Source organism: Symphodus melops (assembly GCF_947650265.1).
Source record: "Symphodus melops genome assembly, chromosome: 17".
Classification (NCBI taxonomy): domain Eukaryota; kingdom Metazoa; phylum Chordata; class Actinopteri; order Labriformes; family Labridae; genus Symphodus; species Symphodus melops.
In genome coordinates this window covers 7,557,459-7,576,953 of record NC_136707.1, presented here as the reverse complement: position 1 = coordinate 7,576,953, position 19,495 = coordinate 7,557,459, and the positions used below count along the sequence as shown (strand labels likewise).

General features: G+C 40.0%; 3 protein-coding genes across 3 annotated transcripts; all 3 read left to right on the top strand.

Annotated features, from left to right (window-relative positions):
- The first annotated feature begins 24 nt into the window (after nucleotides 1–24).
- LOC306837999 (glycylpeptide N-tetradecanoyltransferase 1-like) lies at nucleotides 25–8,041 on the top strand. The gene is made up of 12 exons (XM_079365910.1): nucleotides 25–221; nucleotides 2,308–2,413; nucleotides 2,672–2,816; nucleotides 2,900–3,018; nucleotides 3,545–3,636; nucleotides 3,810–3,926; nucleotides 4,115–4,285; nucleotides 4,376–4,484; nucleotides 4,566–4,736; nucleotides 4,828–4,992; nucleotides 5,088–5,225; nucleotides 6,207–8,041. Exons 1-12 carry the CDS (start codon nucleotides 118–120, stop codon nucleotides 6,225–6,227), a joined length of 1,458 nt encoding a protein of 485 aa, XP_079222036.1. The 5' UTR covers nucleotides 25–117; the 3' UTR covers nucleotides 6,228–8,041.
- An 854-nt stretch (nucleotides 8,042–8,895) lies between these two features.
- Nucleotides 8,896–14,848, top strand: retsat.2 (retinol saturase, tandem duplicate 2). The gene is made up of 11 exons (XM_079365909.1): nucleotides 8,896–9,169; nucleotides 9,888–10,070; nucleotides 10,317–10,558; nucleotides 11,347–11,548; nucleotides 11,642–11,839; nucleotides 11,930–12,049; nucleotides 12,742–12,880; nucleotides 12,970–13,079; nucleotides 13,179–13,348; nucleotides 14,045–14,204; nucleotides 14,291–14,848. Exons 1-11 carry the CDS (start codon nucleotides 9,010–9,012, stop codon nucleotides 14,437–14,439), a joined length of 1,833 nt encoding a protein of 610 aa, XP_079222035.1. The 5' UTR covers nucleotides 8,896–9,009; the 3' UTR covers nucleotides 14,440–14,848.
- Nucleotides 14,849–14,966: 118 nt separating this feature from the next.
- Nucleotides 14,967–19,252, top strand: cdk21 (cyclin-dependent kinase 21). The gene is made up of 8 exons (XM_079365912.1): nucleotides 14,967–15,455; nucleotides 15,647–15,879; nucleotides 16,191–16,323; nucleotides 16,614–16,781; nucleotides 16,882–16,991; nucleotides 17,111–17,161; nucleotides 17,523–17,655; nucleotides 18,454–19,252. The coding sequence occupies exons 2-8, from the start codon at nucleotides 15,650–15,652 to the stop codon at nucleotides 18,529–18,531; spliced, it is 903 nt and encodes a 300-aa protein (XP_079222038.1). The 5' UTR covers nucleotides 14,967–15,455; nucleotides 15,647–15,649; the 3' UTR covers nucleotides 18,532–19,252.
- The last annotated feature ends 243 nt before the right edge of the window (nucleotides 19,253–19,495 follow it).

The following is a 19,495-nucleotide window of genomic DNA, read 5'->3' as shown; positions in this document are numbered from 1 at the left end:
CATTGACGTAGTCTGTGCAGCAGTGAAGACATTTCCATGACTGCTGAACCAATAGCATCGAGGCAAGTTTAAAGCCGTCGATGGCACGCGGTGTGGCTCCTCACTTCCTGGTTAAAGATGGCGGATGAGAATGAGACAGCACCGATGCCGGAGAAAGAAGATGTAGAGGACCACGGACACTGCAGCGACTGTGAAAATGAAGAGCACCACTTTGAAGATGGGTAAGATGACAAACATAGCATCAGGGTGGTGTTAAATGTATCACGTTGCTGTACACATAGTCGAAGCTAATTCAAGTTACAGAATCGACGTGCAGTCCAGTCGGGGTAGACAGCTATTGAAATAAGTTGTCCCGCCCATTTGCTCTTACCTCATTGGTTTAAAAGAGCATTTTCTTGTCAGTTACCTCACATTATTGGCCGAGAGTGAGCTGTGGGCGGGCTTTATCTCTGCTCTCCTTCAAGGCGTAGTATTGGGGGTAGAAAACCCCAAAGTGAGATTTCAGATGCTGCATTTACAACATCTCTACACTTGACCTTTTTTGTAAAATGTATACAACACGTTGAAATATTGTAGTGTGTATTTATATGTCTCACATGCCCTGACTTATGATTTGATTTCAATTCATGGCAACCACAGCTGCTGTATAGCAAGTTAGCACGTATGCTAACATAGCTGTCAAACCTCTATTGTCTGTAAGTGGATTTCGGTGCCGATAGTAGCTAAAGCCAAAGTGAAACAAGCAAGCCCTCCATGCCTTAAAACGTGTAATTTGATAACAGTACATGACTGGGCTTCTAATCCCGTTTTATGAAATATATGCACGATTCTCGAACAACCGAGCTCTGAATTGAAAGTAAGATTGATGAAAGTCTGACTTTGCCGAACATGGATTCTGTTAATGTTTACCAAGCGGGGACACGCATTAAAAGAGTCCGTGCTTGCTAATACTAAGGCGTGTCCTGCGTGTAATGTATTTGGGAACAAACGAAGAGTGTCTTTTTGCTTAGTCATTGATTTCCATCCCAAGAATTTTAGAAGTCCCCCAGCTCGTACCTGTGAACCCCCCTCTCCACCAATTATAGCTTGTGTGTAAATTTGAACTTTGAACTATGTGGTCTAAAACGGGTTTCTCCCACCTTTGTTTTAACTTACTGGTTTAAAAAGGTGTGGGCTTTCAGTGCATGAAAAGAACATAAACACAAATTTGACAGATGAATAAACATCATTTTGTCGTAACAGGAATTCAGTTTTACCTCCCATTGTTGTATTGGGAAAACAACTGTTTTTTTTTTTGTAATTTATTGAATTACAGCAAATGTGAGTTTTGCTTCTCTTTTCCAGCAACACATGCAAACATCCCTGCAGCCAACACACAAAACCACATGCATAAACAAAGAGAGGTTCTGGCTGTTAGCTGGTTTATTCTGTTGAAATGGAAACTCGTGGAACAAACTATTGAATGTTTTGTTTTCTATTGTCCCGGTCACTCACTGACCTCTTGTACATACATACGTACACGCGTGTAGCGACGACTTCCAGAGATCATGTAATTCACCATCTGTGCTGGTGTTACAAATACAGGCCAGTGCTTTGCCTCACTCCTCTCTGGGGCACTAATGAGATTATCCTCTGTAAGTATGCACTCTCTGTCAGGCTAGAAAATAGGAGAGCTTTGTGGGGGTGTGTATTTAGCTTCTTAGTTTAAAATGATAGACAATAGGGGTTTGTAAGGAAAGGGGGGCTGCAGGACTGTCTGTGTATGGTTTCTCTTCTGTCCTATCTCCTGTTTTGCGTCTTCCAAAATCGGTTACAGCAGATGAAGACTGACTTTACCTGATGTTCTGCCTTAATATTTGTCCTGTTAGTTTATTGTAGCTTTGTGTTGTGCCTTGTCCTTACATCTTTGTAAACAAACAACTGAAAGTGTGTCAGTGAGAAATATGTTTAGATGAACCTTTTCCTCACTAATTGTTAGTTTTGTTTCACTACTGAAAGATTTACATTTTGGATAAAAAAAAAAAAAGAAAAGATGGATAAAAGCAACAACATGAATTTAAGGACACTTTCATGTGATGGAGTTGAAATGCTTATTAACGGACAGACAAGTAATCAGTTGTTTTGCTAGTTGATTGTTATATAAGGTTTAACTTCATGTCATTAACCTCCACGCTGGTTTTTATGCAGTGCTGCAGGCTTGTCACAGAAAGAGATTCAAATGATTACATTTGGACTGTGACTGGCTTAAATTTCCTCGGGGATAGTAGACTAAAATACGGACGCCTTCTATTTCTGTCCATGTTTCAGTGACAGGGGTCTGGGTGACGACACCGGTGCCAAGAAGAAGAAAAAGAAGCAGAAAAAGAAGAAGAAATCGGGCGCCCCAGAAGCAGCTCAGGACCCTCTTGCCAAGGCATGAATTGATTTTTTTTTTTTGATTTTTTTTTTTTTTTTTTTTTGAAAGTGTGTTTTAGAAGAGTCGGATGACTCGAAGTTTCATTTGAACGTTTTGGAGTTAAAATTATACTTGCCAATCCCATTCAGCTCACAATAGATAGTTAGAAAGATACTTAATTGATCCAGAGGGAAATTCAAATTCATTATAACTGCTCTGGATAGAAAATAAAGTACATGCATGTCTATAATGAATGAATTTGTACTTTCCAAACAGGTGAATTCATTGCCAGCTGATAAGCTCCAGGAAATCCAAAAGGCCATTGAACTGTTCTCTGTAGGCCAGGGCCCTGCCAAAACCATGGAGGAGGCCACTCGGAGGAGCTACCAGTTCTGGGACACGCAGCCGGTGCCCAAACTAGGTACGACACCTTTTTTCTCTAAACGTCGAAACCCACAAGAACGAGCATGCGGTGTATTGAATTGTGCTTTGTGCTTTGTCCAGGGGAGACCGTGACATCACATGGCTCCATCGAACCTGACAAAGACAACATTCGTGAGGAGCCCTACAGCCTCCCACAGGGCTTCTGCTGGGACACCCTCGACCTGGGGAACCCCGCTGTGGTAAGACAGAAGAACGCACAAACCCATAGCAATCCTCTCCTCTCATTTCAGATATGTGGTGGATAACGAAACATTAAAAGTATCAAGTGCATTACTTTTTCACAGAACAGCTGAACTTATAAACGTGCTTGTCACATATTTGCAATTGAATTAATAATAAACCGATGAGATAGAATCTTTAACGCTTGTTTTTAATTAACGATTTAAAGGCTGAACGTGTTTGATTTCAATGTTTTCGTTGTGCTTGTACAATAAGTGAAAGAAACGTTTGGAAAAAAAAGTGCATTAACATCTTCACAGTGATGCAGAGGCAAGGTTGAGTTCATTTTCGTTTGTTCATTCTCCAAGTGCTGCTGGAGCTTTTTGATCTCTTCAAGCCTTTCACTCTTCATCCACCGTGGTAGATGGTGAAGTTGTGCCAGAGAATCCTCCTGCTTTTTTTCTTTTTTTTTTTCTTTCTTTCTTTCTTTCTGCAGTACTCTCGTGTGTTGCTAAAGTCTATTTCTGTCCTTTTCTGCACAACCAGCTCAAGGAGCTGTACACCCTTCTCAATGAGAATTATGTTGAAGACGACGACAACATGTTCAGATTCGACTACTCCCCCGAGTTCCTGCTCTGGTAATTCTCTCTTGAGCTGATATTCATTTAATTTGACACAATGTCACTTTTGTGTGCTAGATGTTTAGTAGCACAACAGGAGAACCACTTCTCTCTTCAGACACTTTAATAAACCATGAAATATGAATACAAGAGATGCATCTGTTTCATTTAGTGACTGATCTCTGTCTTAGGGCTCTGCGGCCCCCTGGCTGGTTGCCCCAGTGGCATTGTGGGGTGAGGGTTGACTCCAACCAGAAGCTGGTCGGCTTCATCAGTGCCATACCAGCTAACATCTCTATCTACGACATGTAAGTGAACACATCAGCACAGGTGATACTGTTATTGAAGTTTGTGTATCACACACATGATTGTTGGCCCATTACATTAGTGTTACATTCTATGGATCAGTATGTCCATTGTTTAAACGTCACACTCGTGTTTTGTTGGTTGGCTGAAGAGTTGCTCACGTGATGAACTCCTCCGTTTTGCTCTTTAGAGAAAAGAAAATGGTTGAGATCAATTTCCTCTGCGTCCACAAGAAGCTTCGCTCCAAACGAGTGGCTCCGGTTCTGATCAGAGAAATCACCAGACGGGTCAACCTGCAGGGGATCTTTCAGGCTGTGTACACTGCTGGAGTGGTTCTGCCTAAACCCGTGGGCACATGCAGGTCGGTCTGCCAAATAATGTACACACACTCTTCTCCCTTCCACGTCCCATTTCTTTATTTCACTGTTTGTGTTGGGTTTTTTTTGCACAGGTACTGGCATCGCTCTTTGAACCCACGCAAGCTAATCGAGGTGAAGTTCTCCCACTTGAGCAGGAACATGACAATGCAGCGCACCATGAAGTTGTATCGTCTGCCTGAGGTGAGCAAAAACTCCTTCCATTTGACAAACGTGTATTTGAAAACAAAACGGCCTTGCAGAGCACATGCTGTCCTCTCTTAGGCTCCTAAGACTCAAGGTCTACGGCCAATGACCAAGAAGGACGTGCCGGTGGTGCATCGCCTTCTCCGTGAGTACCTGAGCCAGTTCCATCTGGCACCTGCCATGAACCAGGAAGAAGTAGAACACTGGCTGCTTCCCCAGGAGAACATTATCGACACTTACCTGGTTGAGGTGAGAAAATATTCAACACATATTGTTGTTGGACATTTCTGTTTCTTCTGATAAATGTGTCTGAAAAACCAGCTGTGTACTCTCTTGACAGAGCGATGGCAAGGTGACTGATTTCCTGAGTTTCTACACTCTGCCCTCTACCATCATGAACCACCCTGTGCACCGCAGTCTAAAAGCAGCATACTCCTTCTACAACGTCCACACCACCACCCCAATGCTCGACCTCATGTCTGACGCCCTCATTCTGGCCAAATCGGTTTGTTTTCCTCTTTCATTCATGTGCGTTTATAGCTATGCTCTTATCCAGGGAACTCGTCTGTTGATCCTTCTTCTTCTCATCACTCTCTCCAGAAAGGGTTCGATGTCTTCAATGCACTGGATCTAATGGAAAACAAGACTTTCTTGGAGAAGCTTAAGTTTGGCATTGGTGACGGAAATCTACAGTATTATCTGTACAATTGGAAGTGTCCCAGCATGGGCTCAGAAAAGGTAAGTTTTATGGGATTACTTGTTTTATAATGACAACGTCATGACCTTAAGAGTATCTTTCGGTCAGCAGTGATTAAACGCTGCTTTTCATTGACCTTGAAAAAATCATAGCATCATGTCAACAGGTCAGAGTGTGACTGATTATACACAGCAGTATGTCTGCCAGGAATGTGATTCTTAAGGATTTTGTCCTGAATTTGGATTTCTGACCTGTTGAATCCCACAAGACTTACGTGATTCATGCAAATGTTTGACTTATTTTTTTTTTTTGCTGCTTGTATCTAAAATCGATTTAATTTGTGGACGACATGACTTTATTGTTCAAGTTTGTGTTGTGGGTAGAGTGAGCGTGCTCTGCAGGTGATCAGAGAGAGAAATGTCGACCTCTCTCTCTCTTATTTAACCAGGAACGAAAAAAACGCATTGACATTAAAAGTCTCTTTTTCAAGAGTGTACTGGACAAAACAAACTCTTAGTGTGATGCATCATGTTAAACCTTATCTTTGTTATTTTAATAATGAATGAAACCTCTTTTATAGGAGTCAGAATGTTTGTGCAAATTTTCCTAATCACATTCCTGATAATGGTCAATGTGCAAGGCAGCTGTGGTGTATTTTGGTCTTCCAAGTTCAAATAGAGGGCATTAAAAATGAGAAGGTTTAATATGAATATGTCAGTCATTAGATTTCCTATCTTTGCTGATGTCGGTGATTAAATGCTGAGTCAGACAGTCGGCAAGTTAGACAAATTGAGGAAAATTGCGACAGATGTCAAAAGAGCCGCAGGAAGCTGTTCACTCGTCTTTCTGGAGCACCATCAGCCCTGCTGCAGCAGCTAGAACGCTCATTATATCATAATGAGAACGCATCACATTTAGCCAAAAGTTCGATGAATTCTTCTTTTTTTTTTTTTTTTTTTTTTTTTTTTTTAACTAGTTCAACTTTCCAACCATTTTAAATGATGTTTTATTTTTCCCCCCAGGTTGGGTTGGTACTTCAGTGACATCCCTTTATCCCATAATCGAGTGTCACCAACAGGCCAGGAGACGACACCATCACACTGACCACGTGACGAGATGGACTGATGATTTCCTGCTTCAGGAGTGGAAAAAAACAAAACAAAAACTCACCGCCCATTTTTACTTTTTGACCTTCTGAACTTTGACCTGCACTACCGCTGCCAGGCGGGAGGCCGGGAGAGTCTTCCTGCTCTTCCTCCTCCTTTGATCACAGGGACCTTAAGCCATTGTAGTTATCATCCCTCAACAACTTTATTTCATCTGAGAGCTGTCTTGATTGTACCAAACACGCATACACACAAGAACAGTTTGCACAGATTATTGTAAATCAAACACTCACGGTTGGCGTAGCTACAAAAGATTAAAAAAAACAAAACAACCTGTAAATAATACCAAACCTAATTTCATTTTCTGCCCTAACATACAGACTAAAACCTACGGTTTCATTTTATTGCTAAATGTTGGAAGTGTTTTTTGCAATTAAAATAACACTGTCATCCTTCAGTTTTAGAGACAAAACAGCAAAAAGATTAAAAATATTTGAAAAGAGTAGGCTTAAGAAGTTGAGGTAATAAATACAAAAAGTGGATACAAGATAAGGGCTTCTGTTAAGAATTCTCTTGTCATGTTTGACCCTGTGTCTTTGATTTTTCTTATCAAACCTTAGATTTCCACCTGCCATTTTTGAGTTTTTTCACCACTGCTTTTTCAAAGACATCCGTGCTAGAACTGTGCTTTTTTTTTTTTTTTTTTTTTTTCTGGAGTTCTTGTGTATTAACTTTCATGATGCTCACTGCACTAACTGAAGAAGCCCCAAAACATTGGCTGATGACTGATCAGCTTAGGAGAAACAAAATATTAGTATCTTTTTTTGTTGGGGGGGTGGGGATGAGGTTGGACTGTCACGCTGAGGTTGAAGGCTTTCTGTCGGAGTTTAATCCACACATTTATCAGCAGGGATCAGATATGTAATGACACCTCTTAATTTGACTGTGCTGCAGTTTCAATGTCCATCCTGAGGGACTCGTGAAATATGCAAGGGCTTTGGTTTGAAAAAAAAATTTGCCTTCGGTTATCTTAAAAGGAATTTATGCAAATGTTATGAAGGCATTGCACAGGAAGTCTTGGAAACATCTTGACAATACTTTTGAGAACTATCCAAGAAAGTAGAGCTGAAAGTTCTGATTTGTTTACATGCACATACTGTATCACATCCGATGTTCTGTGCTATTTAAAGACCTGATCATGGTTGGCTTTAGTCCCACTCGAATTAACATCCCTAATTGTATGTTTTTTAAGCTTTACTTAAGATGTGATGTCAAACGCAAAAGTGTAAATCAATATGGAGAAAAAAAACTGACCTTTCACCTCGATACGACATTTGGCGCTCAGCACTGATCTTGTTGGATACATCAGTGAGGATCTAGGATGGATTTTGAAACTGACCCAGAGCAGCAGTCTGGATTTTTAGCGCGTATTGGCAGAGTCGGTGATGATGTTGATAATGAATGGAGGAGTCCTTTAAAGTGTAACTTATCTAAAATGATGGTTCTATTTGCATACACGTGTAAAAAGAATAATGGGTTCCATGGTGTTCGAGTGCAGAAAGACTTTCAACATGCAGGTAATTACTTTTTCTTTTGAGCAAAGAAATAAAATCTAGAAGTTGCTGTGAGGATTTTGCATGTTTTCTGTTCAAGGAGGAATTTCAACTTCAGGTTTGCATAGAGTATGCAGAAAACATTTTGTCCAATCAACGTTGCATTTTGCTATGTTCAAGTAAAGCATTGGCATAAGAGTGTGGCATCAAGGACTTCTTATTTTCTTTTCACAGGGAAATAAGGTACATCTCGTGGACTTCTCCGTAGATAGCTTTTCCCATTGATTTCTAAAGAAAAGGGGCTATTAAGTGGAGCAAAAAAAAAACCAAACACCTGCAGCAAGACTGTTTTTAAATGTTAGGTAAGTGACATTCAGCTTTGGATGGCATTTCAATTGATTAACATATTCTATCATGAAAATGTGTGGCTTCATCTGGATTTTTGCAGATGTAGGTTTTACATGGTGTTTTTAATACTGGATTATGTCGAGTATTGTCTGTCGAAATCCAAAAACAAGTTTAAAGATACACAATAAGCAGGTATGGTAGGCTTAAGGGTGGATTCTCTTTAGAGAAACTATGCTGATGAGCTTGCCCAACCTGTGCAGCACTTTCCATGAAATGTCTTTGCAGTGATTAAATATAAACAGGCATTAAAACCGAAAAATGTAATAGGACTCAATGACTCGCCTTATCAAATGTATGTATGTATTTAGAAATCCTACATAAAGAGGTAGGTTTACAGAATTTATTAAATGTTTTTAAAGGCTTCACAAAATCAAGGTAATCTTGTACATGAATATGTATAGCATGACTTTGTTTAAGATACCGTGTTTCACGTTTTTTAGAGTCCTTTCATGAGAAAACTGATGTCAGGTAGACCTTATGGTATGTCACATTTATGTAACATACTATACGTATTTCCAGTTTTCAGCTTTCCATCCTGGCTTAGAGCGCTTCTTCTGGTTTGGAGGCGTAACTTCCTCAGTGAGCTTGATGTTGATTGGTCCAATCTGACTGACGAATCCTATAGAAAGCTGTAATTGGTCAAACCAATCAGGTGTTGGTTAAGTAGAGGGTCCTATGGTACTTGTCTCACGCGGGTGTAAGGACTCTGGACGGAGCGGTCGACAGCCTGCAGCCCACCTAACCGATACTCTGCAACAATGTTGCTGAGTCTGGGGATAATTTGTGCCGCCTTGGTCATATTTATATTGAAATATGTCTTCTGGAGCTCCGGGCCTAATCCCTTTGAGTCGGATACCCGTGAACCGTTAAGAAAGATGGTTCACAACAGGAAAGAAAAAAATAAAGTTTTGAAGCAAGGTGAGTTTATTTATCACGGTCGTGAAATGTGCAGTTTGGCGTTTTGATGTATTAACAACCTCACTGTAATTTATTTTAGTCTTCTGCTTGAATAACCTTTTTTCTTTAGACCTAAAAGTCAGCGCGAGACCAGTGTCACTTGTGTAAATGACCGTAGTAGGCCTAAACGTTGTTGACACTTTGTTTTCACATCTTGCAACGTTGACGTTGTTGTATTGTACCATAGAGTGAACAGTCTTGTCAAACCAGTATAGGCACTAGAGCGTCAACGTACAGTACATTATTTAATACATTTTCCTTTTAAACTTGTTGGAAATGTTAGTATGCATTTAAATGCGTCAACAGTTGTAAAAATCTTTTCATATAAGGTCATTTAATTGAAAGAATAATGAATTAATCCAGATGTCATGGAAGTGGTCGGTTGACCTGTCAGAGATAGTGTCCCAAACTAAGGTCATAATAGTCTTGAATCATGGTCGTGTTAAGACGATATTTTCTACTATTTTACTATTCCAGCTATCTTCTAGCTAGAGTCTACACTTGTTCTTTTATTTCTGTCTGTCTAGTAGACTTCCAAAACAACAACTTAGTTTAAAAAGAGATTTAAAACAGGGAAAAGCAGTATTTTTCAGGAAATATTTCTCACTTTCATTTTTGCAGTGCCATTTGTTCCGCAGCCATGTTTATACTTGAATGTTTTGCTGCCTCTTCTCTGTAGGTTTCCTGGCCAGTAAAGTACCTGCAGACTTAGATGCTGTTATCATCGGCAGTGGTATTGGCGGTCTTGGGCTTGCAGTCTTGCTGGCTAAAGTTGGCAAGAAGGTCCTGGTCCTGGAGCAGCATGATCGGGCTGGAGGCTGCTGTCACACGTTCACTGAGAAGGGCTTTGAGTTTGATGTTGGTAAGTATGAAAGCTCTTAATTGATTTTTGTATTTATGTTTTTTTTAAGAATTGTGACTTGACAAGAAAATGCTCTGAAAGTTTCATTCTTTCACTTCATAAGCAGAAAAAAGCTGTGCAAATAAGTGGGTTTTTTTTTGGATGATGGATTATCTTCAGTACCGTTTTTTTTTTTATTTTTTTTATCCTCCAAATATATTCCTTAAAGCGCTGCTGTTTTTTGCATTTTGTAAATTCCTCCTTCAGGAATCCACTACATCGGGGATCTCCTGGAACACAAGCCATTTCGCTGCATGCTGGACAGCATGACTAACGGACAGCTGCAGTGGGAGCCTCTGGAGAATCCTTTTGACCAGGTAGTGTTGGGACCACCTGAAAACCGCCGCTGCTACCCAATCTACAGCGGCAGGACCCGCTTCCCCGAGGAGCTGAAAAAGTGCTTCCCTGGAGAGGAGAAGGCCATCGATGAATACCTGAGGCTGGTCAAGGTTAGATGTTTCTGCATTACAGCGGATTGTTCAGAAGGTTTAAATAACATGTTACCCATGACTTTCTGCAGCTTTAATACACAATCTTTAATACAATACAAATTAATACAAATTCCATCTGCAATAATGGAGTCCCTGTTGTTATTAATTAATTAATTAAACACAATTACCAAATAGACTTTTCTCCAAGTGAACTGTCTGCACTTTAGCACAAAGACACGGCATTCTCCTGATTCTTGTTGATGTTGTCACTGATATTGTTCAAGAGCTCAAGGGTTGGTGATTCAAAGGTTAGAAAAAGCTGGCAAGGCAACGTTTCATCTGAAATATTACATAATATATTGCAGACTGAGTTGCAACAGGAACATTTTGCTTCAACACACTGATGGCATAATATCACTTTCTTTACGTTTGAGAAAAAACTCTGACATTTGCCACAGATGTCTAATTGGAGTCAAGGTTGAGCTGCTTAGATTAAGGAGGTCAGAGGTTGCTGTAACAGAACATGTACTATTGTTTTGTATGGAGGAAAAACATTCTTTCAAACATTTTGACATACATATTTGATTTAATTATGTTGTGATTGTTTTGGGTTTGTCAGTGTATCACACACAGTGTTGCCCTTTTTAAATTAAACTGCCCATTGTGATTTTTTTTTTTTTTTGGCAGTTAGTACATTTCTCGTCCTTTCCTAATATGCATTTTGTCTGCATGTGCAAACACTAGTTTTCTCTTTTGTCAGTGTATCACAGCCATCATTTCTTCTTCTGTGCGTGTTTTTCCTTCAGAAAGTCGGACGGGGCGTTTGGTTCCTCGCTGTCCTGAAACTCTGTCCCGCTCCCTTGGCCAAGTTCCTGGTCTACACTGGCTTGGTCAGACGTGTGTCTGCTTTCTTCGAAATGGCCCCCCGCAGCCTGACAGAAGTGGTCAACGGACTGACCAAGAACGAGGACCTCAGGGCTGTTTTCACCTACATCTTTGGCACCTATGGTGCGCCAAGCAGCTGCTCTTCTTCCTCTGCAGTGATCTATTCCTTTCTGTAGAACTTTTCTCAAAGTCTTGATTTCTTCTTCTGAACTGCAGGTAACATGCCTAAAGACTCCAGTTTTGCAATGCACAGCCTGCTCACCACTCACTACCTAAATGGTGCCTGGTATCCTAAGGGCGGAGCCACTGAGATCGCCTATCACATGATCCCCATTATTGAGAAAGCCGGTGGAGCGGTTCTTGTTCGAGCCCCCGTCAACCGCATCCTGTTCAATGAGGCCAATGAAGCTTGTGGTGAGTGTGATTTTCTCAGTTTTTCTGAGCACTTGAAGATCCCAAAGAAAACAAGACATTCACTCTTTTTTGTTTTTTTAATGGTATCAGGTGTGAGCGTCATGAAGGGTCAAGAGGAGGTACCTATCCACGCCCCCATGGTCATCTCTAATGCTGGCATCTTCAACACCTACCAGAAACTGCTGCCTAAAGAGCTGCAGACCATGCCAGGTAAGAATTTTATTTTCATTCGTCGTCTATATGGATTGTTTTGTAATAAATCAGTTATAAATAAAGGGAGAAATGTCATAAATAAAAGTGGCAACTTTCATGTATCTAGACACATCAAAGTGAGAGATACAACTAAGAGTTTTTCAACTAACAATGATGGATTTAAACACTCAACACCTTGTAGAAGCATATATGTACCCAACCTTAGCTTGAACATATGGCAGTTTGTACATGTGGAACATTTATCTAAACATTAATCCACCAGTGCCCCGTGGTTTTTATTCTTTTATAGAGGCTGCGACCGGGATCAAATCAGACCTGTAGCTCCCTCGATGCATGTCTTTCCTGTCTCTCTCTAATAAAGGCTTAAAAAATATAGAACAGAGTTTAATATTAAGAAATTAGAAATGCATAAAAATAAAAGTTTTGACAAAATCCTAGAACAAAGCAGGTCGCTCATTCCTTCACAATTTTTTTTAAAGCAATAACTTTCTCCAATTCCTTTTTCTGTTACAATAATAATAAAAAAAACATAACAAAAACACCTCCCAGGTATAAAGACAAAGAAAAGTGTCTTAATAAAAAGTTTTACAAATCGTGTATCTTCTAGAAGAAGTCGGAAAGTGTGTTAAGCAATGATTCTCTGATAGTGTATTTCTTTTCTTTGTGTTGCTGTCCCTCCTGTTACACAGCCATCCAGAAGCAGCTGAGCATGATGAAGAACGGGGAAGGTGGTCTGAGTGTTTTTGTGGGTCTGAACGGAACCAAGGAGGAGCTTGGCCTGAAAGCAGACAACTACTGGATCTTTACCGAGAACAACTTTGACGAACTGTACGTTTCCTGGTGTCAAAAGAATAAACGTTGATTTTTACAAATGCGTGAGGTAGAGTCACGTAATGCACCTGATTACTTGTCTACAGGGTGGAGAAATACCTCAGTGGAGACAGGGAAGAATCTGCTAAAAGTATCCCTCTCCTGTTTGTCGCCTCGCCTTCTGCCAAAGATTCAACCTGGGAGGAGAGATCACCAGGTGCACAAACTTCTTAACAAGCAAAGGAGGCTAATGCATGAGTCGTAACAATGATCTGTGTTTATTTGAGACGTTCTCATATTTCTTCTTTCATTTTAGGAAAGTCCACTCTGAGTCTGGTCAGTTTTGCCAACTATACCTGGTTTGAAGAGTGGAAGGACGCAAAAGTGTCAAACAGATCGGAGGAGTACAAAGAGCTGAAACAGATTTTCATCGATTCGGCTCTGAAGGTTGTTCTGGATATCTTCCCTAAGATAACGAGAGACAAGGTAATCTTTAGATAAGTTTCTGTTTGTCATTCGTCTTACTCAGGACTATTTTCAGTGTTTCCTGTCATTCTTGGCTCATGCTCTCAACTTCTAAACAACATGGCTCAATATGAACAAGGTCAGCTTTAAGACAAAAAATCTGACCTCTGCACCCATAATTCTAAAAGTACAGTTTTTTTTTTGTTTAAGCCTGTTTGGGTTAGAAGTACAGTCGGAAATCCACCTGAGACTGTGTCAACTTTGTCGGGCCTCCAACTACGTCACTTTAAACATAAAATGGCACCACTTGAGCTTGTCAGTTTTCCCAACAACATATGACTGAAAAATCTTGCTCCTTTCTTTTTAGTTTAAAATTCAACAGCTGATTATTGAAGCTTCTTTTAGACCTTTGATGTGTAGATCTTATTGACTGATGTGTATTGGATTTTTTTTTGTATGTATGCCTTTTTAGACTGTTTGAAGGATGCTATCTATTACAAGTGCTGTTGTAAGTGTTAATAGTTATTCCTGGTTTGGTGCTGTTACTTTGTTTTTTATGTTGTTTATAAAAACATAAACTGTTCTTGAGACCTTTTTTAACTTCATTCAAATTTGAATCACTTACCAAATGTGGGCACATGTAGAGTAGCTTCCTTAGTTTGATTTACAAAAAAAAAACATACTATGCTTACATTTATGTTTTTATGTGTTGGGTAGATTGAGTACATCGATGCCGGAACCCCCATCACAAATACTTACTACATCGGAGCTCCCAAAGGCGAAATCTACGGAGCAGATCACGGCATCGGCCGCTTCACCCCTGAACTCAGCGCGACATTGAGACCTCAGACTCCTCTGAAGAACCTCTATCTGACGGGTATAAGTCCATCTGTCACTCACACATCACCGTTGAATTCAGGACAGGGTTTAACAGTCAGGTTTTGTGGAATGTGTGTGTTGCAGGTCAGGACGTGTTTCTGTGCGGATTTGCTGGAGCTCTCGCTGGAGCGCTCACCTGCGGCTCGGTCATTCTCAACCGCAACCTCCACCTAGATGCCGTCGGCTTGGCGAAGAAAATCAAATTCATGAATGCCAAATTGAAAGACGAGTAACAAATTGAAATCATTAGGCAGATTGATCATTATATACTGTAACATAATCCGTAATGAAGCTAACACCAAAGCCATAAATAGACCAGTGACCGTGTGCAGATACTTCCAGATTTCACTAGAAATAATTAACTTTTGCTCAAATAAGTGGAAAAGATGTTTTCCTCATCATTTCATGACACTACACTGTGTATACTTTTAAAAATGCATACTTTCAATAATCCATGTCAAATACTAATGTTTTGATGAATTGTTAGTAAGGTAAGACGAATATTGAAGTCGTTGTGCAGCTTGTGGTTTTATTTTTTCCGAACTTGCCTTTGGATTTAAGTGCCTACGGTTTTTTGTTTTGCAGTTTGTAACAGGTTTACAAAGGTTGCTTCCTTTTTAAGATTAAACGACATAAACAATGGACCCGTTGCAGTTTGTTTATTGTTAATAGTGTCTCTTAAACTTAAACTAGTAGAGCGTGTTGTCAGTGAGAGCAATATTAATATATATAGTTTATTCCTAAAATGTCTTAAAAACCCCCAAAACAACAATGACCGTGAAGATATATTTATAAACAAGCATTTTAAGCACAAAGTTCAGCTATTTTGTTAAAATGAAATGCTGCCCTCCCTTTGATCTTGTCAATGTCTTTGAACATCCCACTGCCTTTTCCTAAACGCAACTTTTATGTTTGTTTATTTTCATTTGATTGTTAAGTTGGCTGCACATCAGTGAAATGTGATGAAATTGAACGCAGCACCAGTTTACAGTGGCACTGTAAACTGAAGGGAGCACGTGCACAAGAAGTGGCCTAAATGATGTGTACATTTTGAGCTTTCTGATTAGTTGGCGAATAAAAGGGGTGTGATTTCCTGAACATTTTTTTATTCCTTGCTTCATTAATGCAGCCACATTGTTCTGCATGCCGCCGTATGGAGGGGACCATGATCTCTGCAGTCTGAGGTGAAGTACAAACATCAGAAACTGTTTGAACAATACAAAAACGAAGCATCTGGAGTCTTGTGCAGGTGATTATTACTTGCAGTCGAACATCTAAATTTAATCTCAGAACCTTGTTAGCTAGCTTAATTTATCTATTAAAACACAGACTGTATATGATTTAAAACGTGTGATCAAAGAAGGGGTGATCAGTTGCCTCGTTTGAAGAATTTGATGTTTTCAAATTTGGGTTTTTTATTGGTTTAAATTTCATCGTAAGGCCATGGACGTGTGCACTACCCCGTTGCGCTACGAGCTCCTGGCAGAGGTGGGAGAGGGCTCCTATGGTACCGTTTATAAAGCCAGAGAGGTGGGAGGGAAACAGCGCCTCCTGGCGGTTAAGAAATTCAACATCCGTGGAGACACTACAGAGAGCGGGATCCCTGCTTTCATGATCCGAGAGGTGGCGCTGATGCGCAAAATGAATTACTTCAACCATCCTAACATTGTCAGGTGAGTTTGTTTAAAGTGCAATTTCCAATATAAGGGAAAACTGTCAACACTTGTTCCTTCTTTTTTTTCTTCTTCTTTTACAATACCTTGAAACAAGTCAAGGTTAACAATAAGGAGTAAAATATGTTTGTATTTCAAGTTGCTTTTTGGTGAATTGCAAAAATCTGTGTGGATAATTCAAAAGAAAGAGAGATCGAAGAATGTTTAAAAAAAAAAATAGAAACCCCTAAATGTTTTTTTTATAAATTAAATTTCTTCTTTGTGCAGTTTAGTTAATTTTATAATAATGGCATTCTGATTTAAATCTCCAGGCTGCTGGAGGCGTCTACTGTACCAGATGGCAGTAGTCTGAACCTCACTCTGGTGTTGGAATACATCGACCAGGACCTGTCCACCTACCTGTCAAACGCTCCTGCTTCTGGACTTAGTCGTGAATGCATCAAGGTGAGATAGCATCCCCTGACTTGTCCCAATTTTTAGCTGCACGTGTTAACATGTTTCATGTTGTCAGACACCAGAGTTAAGAGACTTCACAGATTCCTTACTAGATTTATTCTAATACATTGGTAACCTGTTTCTCTATTAAAATAAATGGTTTGCAAAGGATCTATCTCGGACATATCATCACAAGTATCTAAAATTATATTCAGATGTTATTATATGACTGCTGATGCCCCTGGTTACTCTGGAGACAGAGAAATAATTGCTGTTATTCTCTTCCTGTGTATGTGCAGGATGTGATGCAGCAGCTGTTGCAAGGATTAGACTACCTCCACACAAACATGGTGCTGCACCGTGACCTGAAACCAGAAAACATCCTGGTCAGCAGCTGCGGGGAAGTCAAGATTGCAGACTTCGGACTGGCGCGAATCTACACTTTTAATATCGCTCTGACTCCAGGTGTAAGTGAGGCAACACATTTGTTGTTCTCTTTCTTTCTCTTCTTGTCTCTGAGGTGAAAAATGCTCCTGTGTGAGTGTCCTTGTTTCTGTCTGTGTTCAGGTGGTGACGCTGTGGTACAGAGCTCCTGAGGTGCTGCTTAACTCTGTTTACATGTCCTCTGTGGACATGTGGAGCGCCGGCTGCATCTTTGCTGAGCTTTTCCTCTTGAGGTAAAGGAGCTGTGTGTCTGGCTGGAAGAGATATGGCTCCAGAGACTGTATTTAAAGTGACAAAACACTCTCAAGTTGTCAAAATAACTTGTTACACTAAGACGTTTGTTCTCCCACAGACCTCTGTTTAAGGGCTACACAGAGGTGCAGCAGCTGCAAAAGATCTTTGAGTGAGTAGTTTTTATGTTGCTCCTTTTGTATCTGTGATATAGATAGGTGTTATGGGAACCTGCCTGTTTGCTCTAAAAGGCTCAAAACAGGATCAGACTGGGACTGTTAATGTGCCACTGCTGAATGTGGATGTTGCCCTACAAGTTTTCACCTTGTCATAATGGCACAATACAAATACTGCAGTTTAACATAATCTGCAAGACGCTGGCTCAAAATGAATAAATAATCCTTCAAAAAAAAAAAAAAAGAGATTATACCCCCAAGTGTTACATTTTGTCTTAAAAACGATGTACATGCTTGTTTTGGCAGGTTTTTCTCTGCTGGCCAGGTCATTGTGTTACTTGTTTGTTTGTTTGTCAGGGTGATCGGTTTGCCCAGCGAGGAGGACTGGCCCAAGGACAGTCCACTCTCGTACTCCATCAGCTATGGACCAAAAGGCTCCAACTCTATGTTGCTGCACAACCTGGGCCCATGCGAGAACAACCTGCTAGCTGTAAGCACGTCTGGGTTTCTCTTTCCATCTTAAACTTTTTCCAGACGCACCTTTCACATTTCACAACTGGAGAAACTTGTCTTTTTACTCTTTGAAAATCCTTTTCAATTGTGCAACTGGAGCTATTTTTATTGAAATAGTTGATGAGAATATATATTGAATGCTAACACGAGACATTGCTAATATGCCTACAGTATGTTTAGTAGGCTAAATGGTGTCATGTTCACCATCGTAGCTTAGCATGTAAGCATGCTAACATGCTTAATAGCTCTGTGAGCTAGAGAGAGGTGTAGTTACTGAGAATGTTATTTACAGGTATGGGGTAATGAGGACACATCTTTATGAATAATCAGAGGACGACCAAAAATATATTACATCTTAATGAAGACAACGTTTTATTTCAAATAATTTGGTTGAACTTGAGATAAAAAAACAAACTACAACACAAAGATGTAAAATCTGAGGTAAATTCAGATGATCTTCAGAATCGTGGATATCTAGAGGTGGCTGTGGTTCAGTGGTAAAGTCGGTTGTCTCTCAACTGGAAGGTCGGGGATCAATTCCCAGCCCCTGTGTGAGTCCGATGTAGAAAAGTGCTTTTTGAGCTCAGGTCAATTTACCAGTGGTTAGTGTGGACCGACAGGTGTTGCCTCCTGAAGAGCTGATGTCACAGGTACTTCTTAGCTTGCACAATAGATACATGTCCTTTCAAACAAAACTATCCTAGATAGGACTGAGACTTCAAACATAACTTTTCTTTAAGCTGTTTTATTAAAGTGTGAATCCTCTTACCTGCAGCAATGTTTGGCATTCAGACCGAGCCATCGCATCTCAGCTGCCAAAGCCCTGGCTCATCCTTTCTTCATGAAGCACTGAGGATTTGAATCGAAGCTGGAAGAGGAAAAGCTTTGTCCACTTTGTCTTCCTCCTAACTGTCTGCTGTACTCTAAGCTTCCCAGCCTGAAGCCATGAAACCATCTAAATAGAGAATGAAGGCTGGTAATAGACACGATCAGTTTTAGCATCAGATCACCAGCCTCATAATAAACTGGTCAGCTTTAAGGGAACAGCTGTTGAAAAAAATCACTTAATAAAAACACATTATGCCTGACTTCTAGAAGAAACACTTTGACGACCCACAGTAAAATGACAAGCGTGCTGATATAGTTCTATTTGGTAAAAGAGACGTGTATGAAGGATTTCTCACTCACTTTTTGAACTGAAAGAAGAGTTTAAAAATGATTTTTTGTTGTTTTACTTTTTTTGAGAACATGTGAATTTCTCCTTAAACATTGCTGCTTTGGTTTTGTTGCATGTTACTTTACAAACGACAGATTTTCTTTTGCCTTAAGCTGCTAACAACACTATGAAGGGCACCTTTAGAGTTGATAGGTTTGTTTATGTTGTTTCGCCGCAGCTTTTTGTATCCACTGGAGGACAAGATTTTTTTTTGTGTGTGAATATGTTCACGGTGTAACCAATTGTATAGATTACACCTGTATTTATGTTTGTATTTACAGATCATACAAGATATTTCTTTTTACAAGAGTTGCACTGTTCTTTAAAACAAACGTTTCTATAAATATTGTCCCTAAAACTGGTCTTTGCATTTTAACTTCTTCAGACAGCACCTCTTTAAGCTCGATTAGATCTTCTTCTGCATACATACTTACTCTTTAAATGTTTCCTGGATATGTGCTTGTGTGAAAGGTGTTACGCTTATGTACTTTAAAAGTCACATAAGCGGATACAATTAACTGATATATAACCTGCAATTACAAAATGTGAACAGTAGGGGGCAGTGCTGTCCAACCTCCGTCAAAATCAGCCCCCTTTAACT

Bases quoted from the DNA above. Each gene is read 5' to 3' on its own strand.
- LOC306837999 (XM_079365910.1), top strand. From the start codon at position 118: ATGGCGGATGAGAATGAGACAGCACCGATGCCGGAGAAAGAAGATGTA. The intron at 3,019-3,544 runs GTAAGACAGAAG...CTGCACAACCAG, and splicing joins ACCTGGGGAACCCCGCTGTG to CTCAAGGAGCTGTACACCCT. The intron at 4,737-4,827 runs GTGAGAAAATAT...CTCTCTTGACAG, and splicing joins TCGACACTTACCTGGTTGAG to AGCGATGGCAAGGTGACTGA.
- retsat.2 (XM_079365909.1), top strand. From the start codon at position 9,010: ATGTTGCTGAGTCTGGGGATAATTTGTGCCGCCTTGGTCATATTTATA. The intron at 11,549-11,641 runs GTGCGCCAAGCA...TCTGAACTGCAG, and splicing joins CTACATCTTTGGCACCTATG to GTAACATGCCTAAAGACTCC. The intron at 13,349-14,044 runs GTAATCTTTAGA...TGTGTTGGGTAG, and splicing joins CTAAGATAACGAGAGACAAG to ATTGAGTACATCGATGCCGG.
- cdk21 (XM_079365912.1), top strand. From the start codon at position 15,650: ATGGACGTGTGCACTACCCCGTTGCGCTACGAGCTCCTGGCAGAGGTG. The intron at 15,880-16,190 runs GTGAGTTTGTTT...TTAAATCTCCAG, and splicing joins AACCATCCTAACATTGTCAG to GCTGCTGGAGGCGTCTACTG. The intron at 16,992-17,110 runs GTAAAGGAGCTG...GTTCTCCCACAG, and splicing joins GCTGAGCTTTTCCTCTTGAG to ACCTCTGTTTAAGGGCTACA.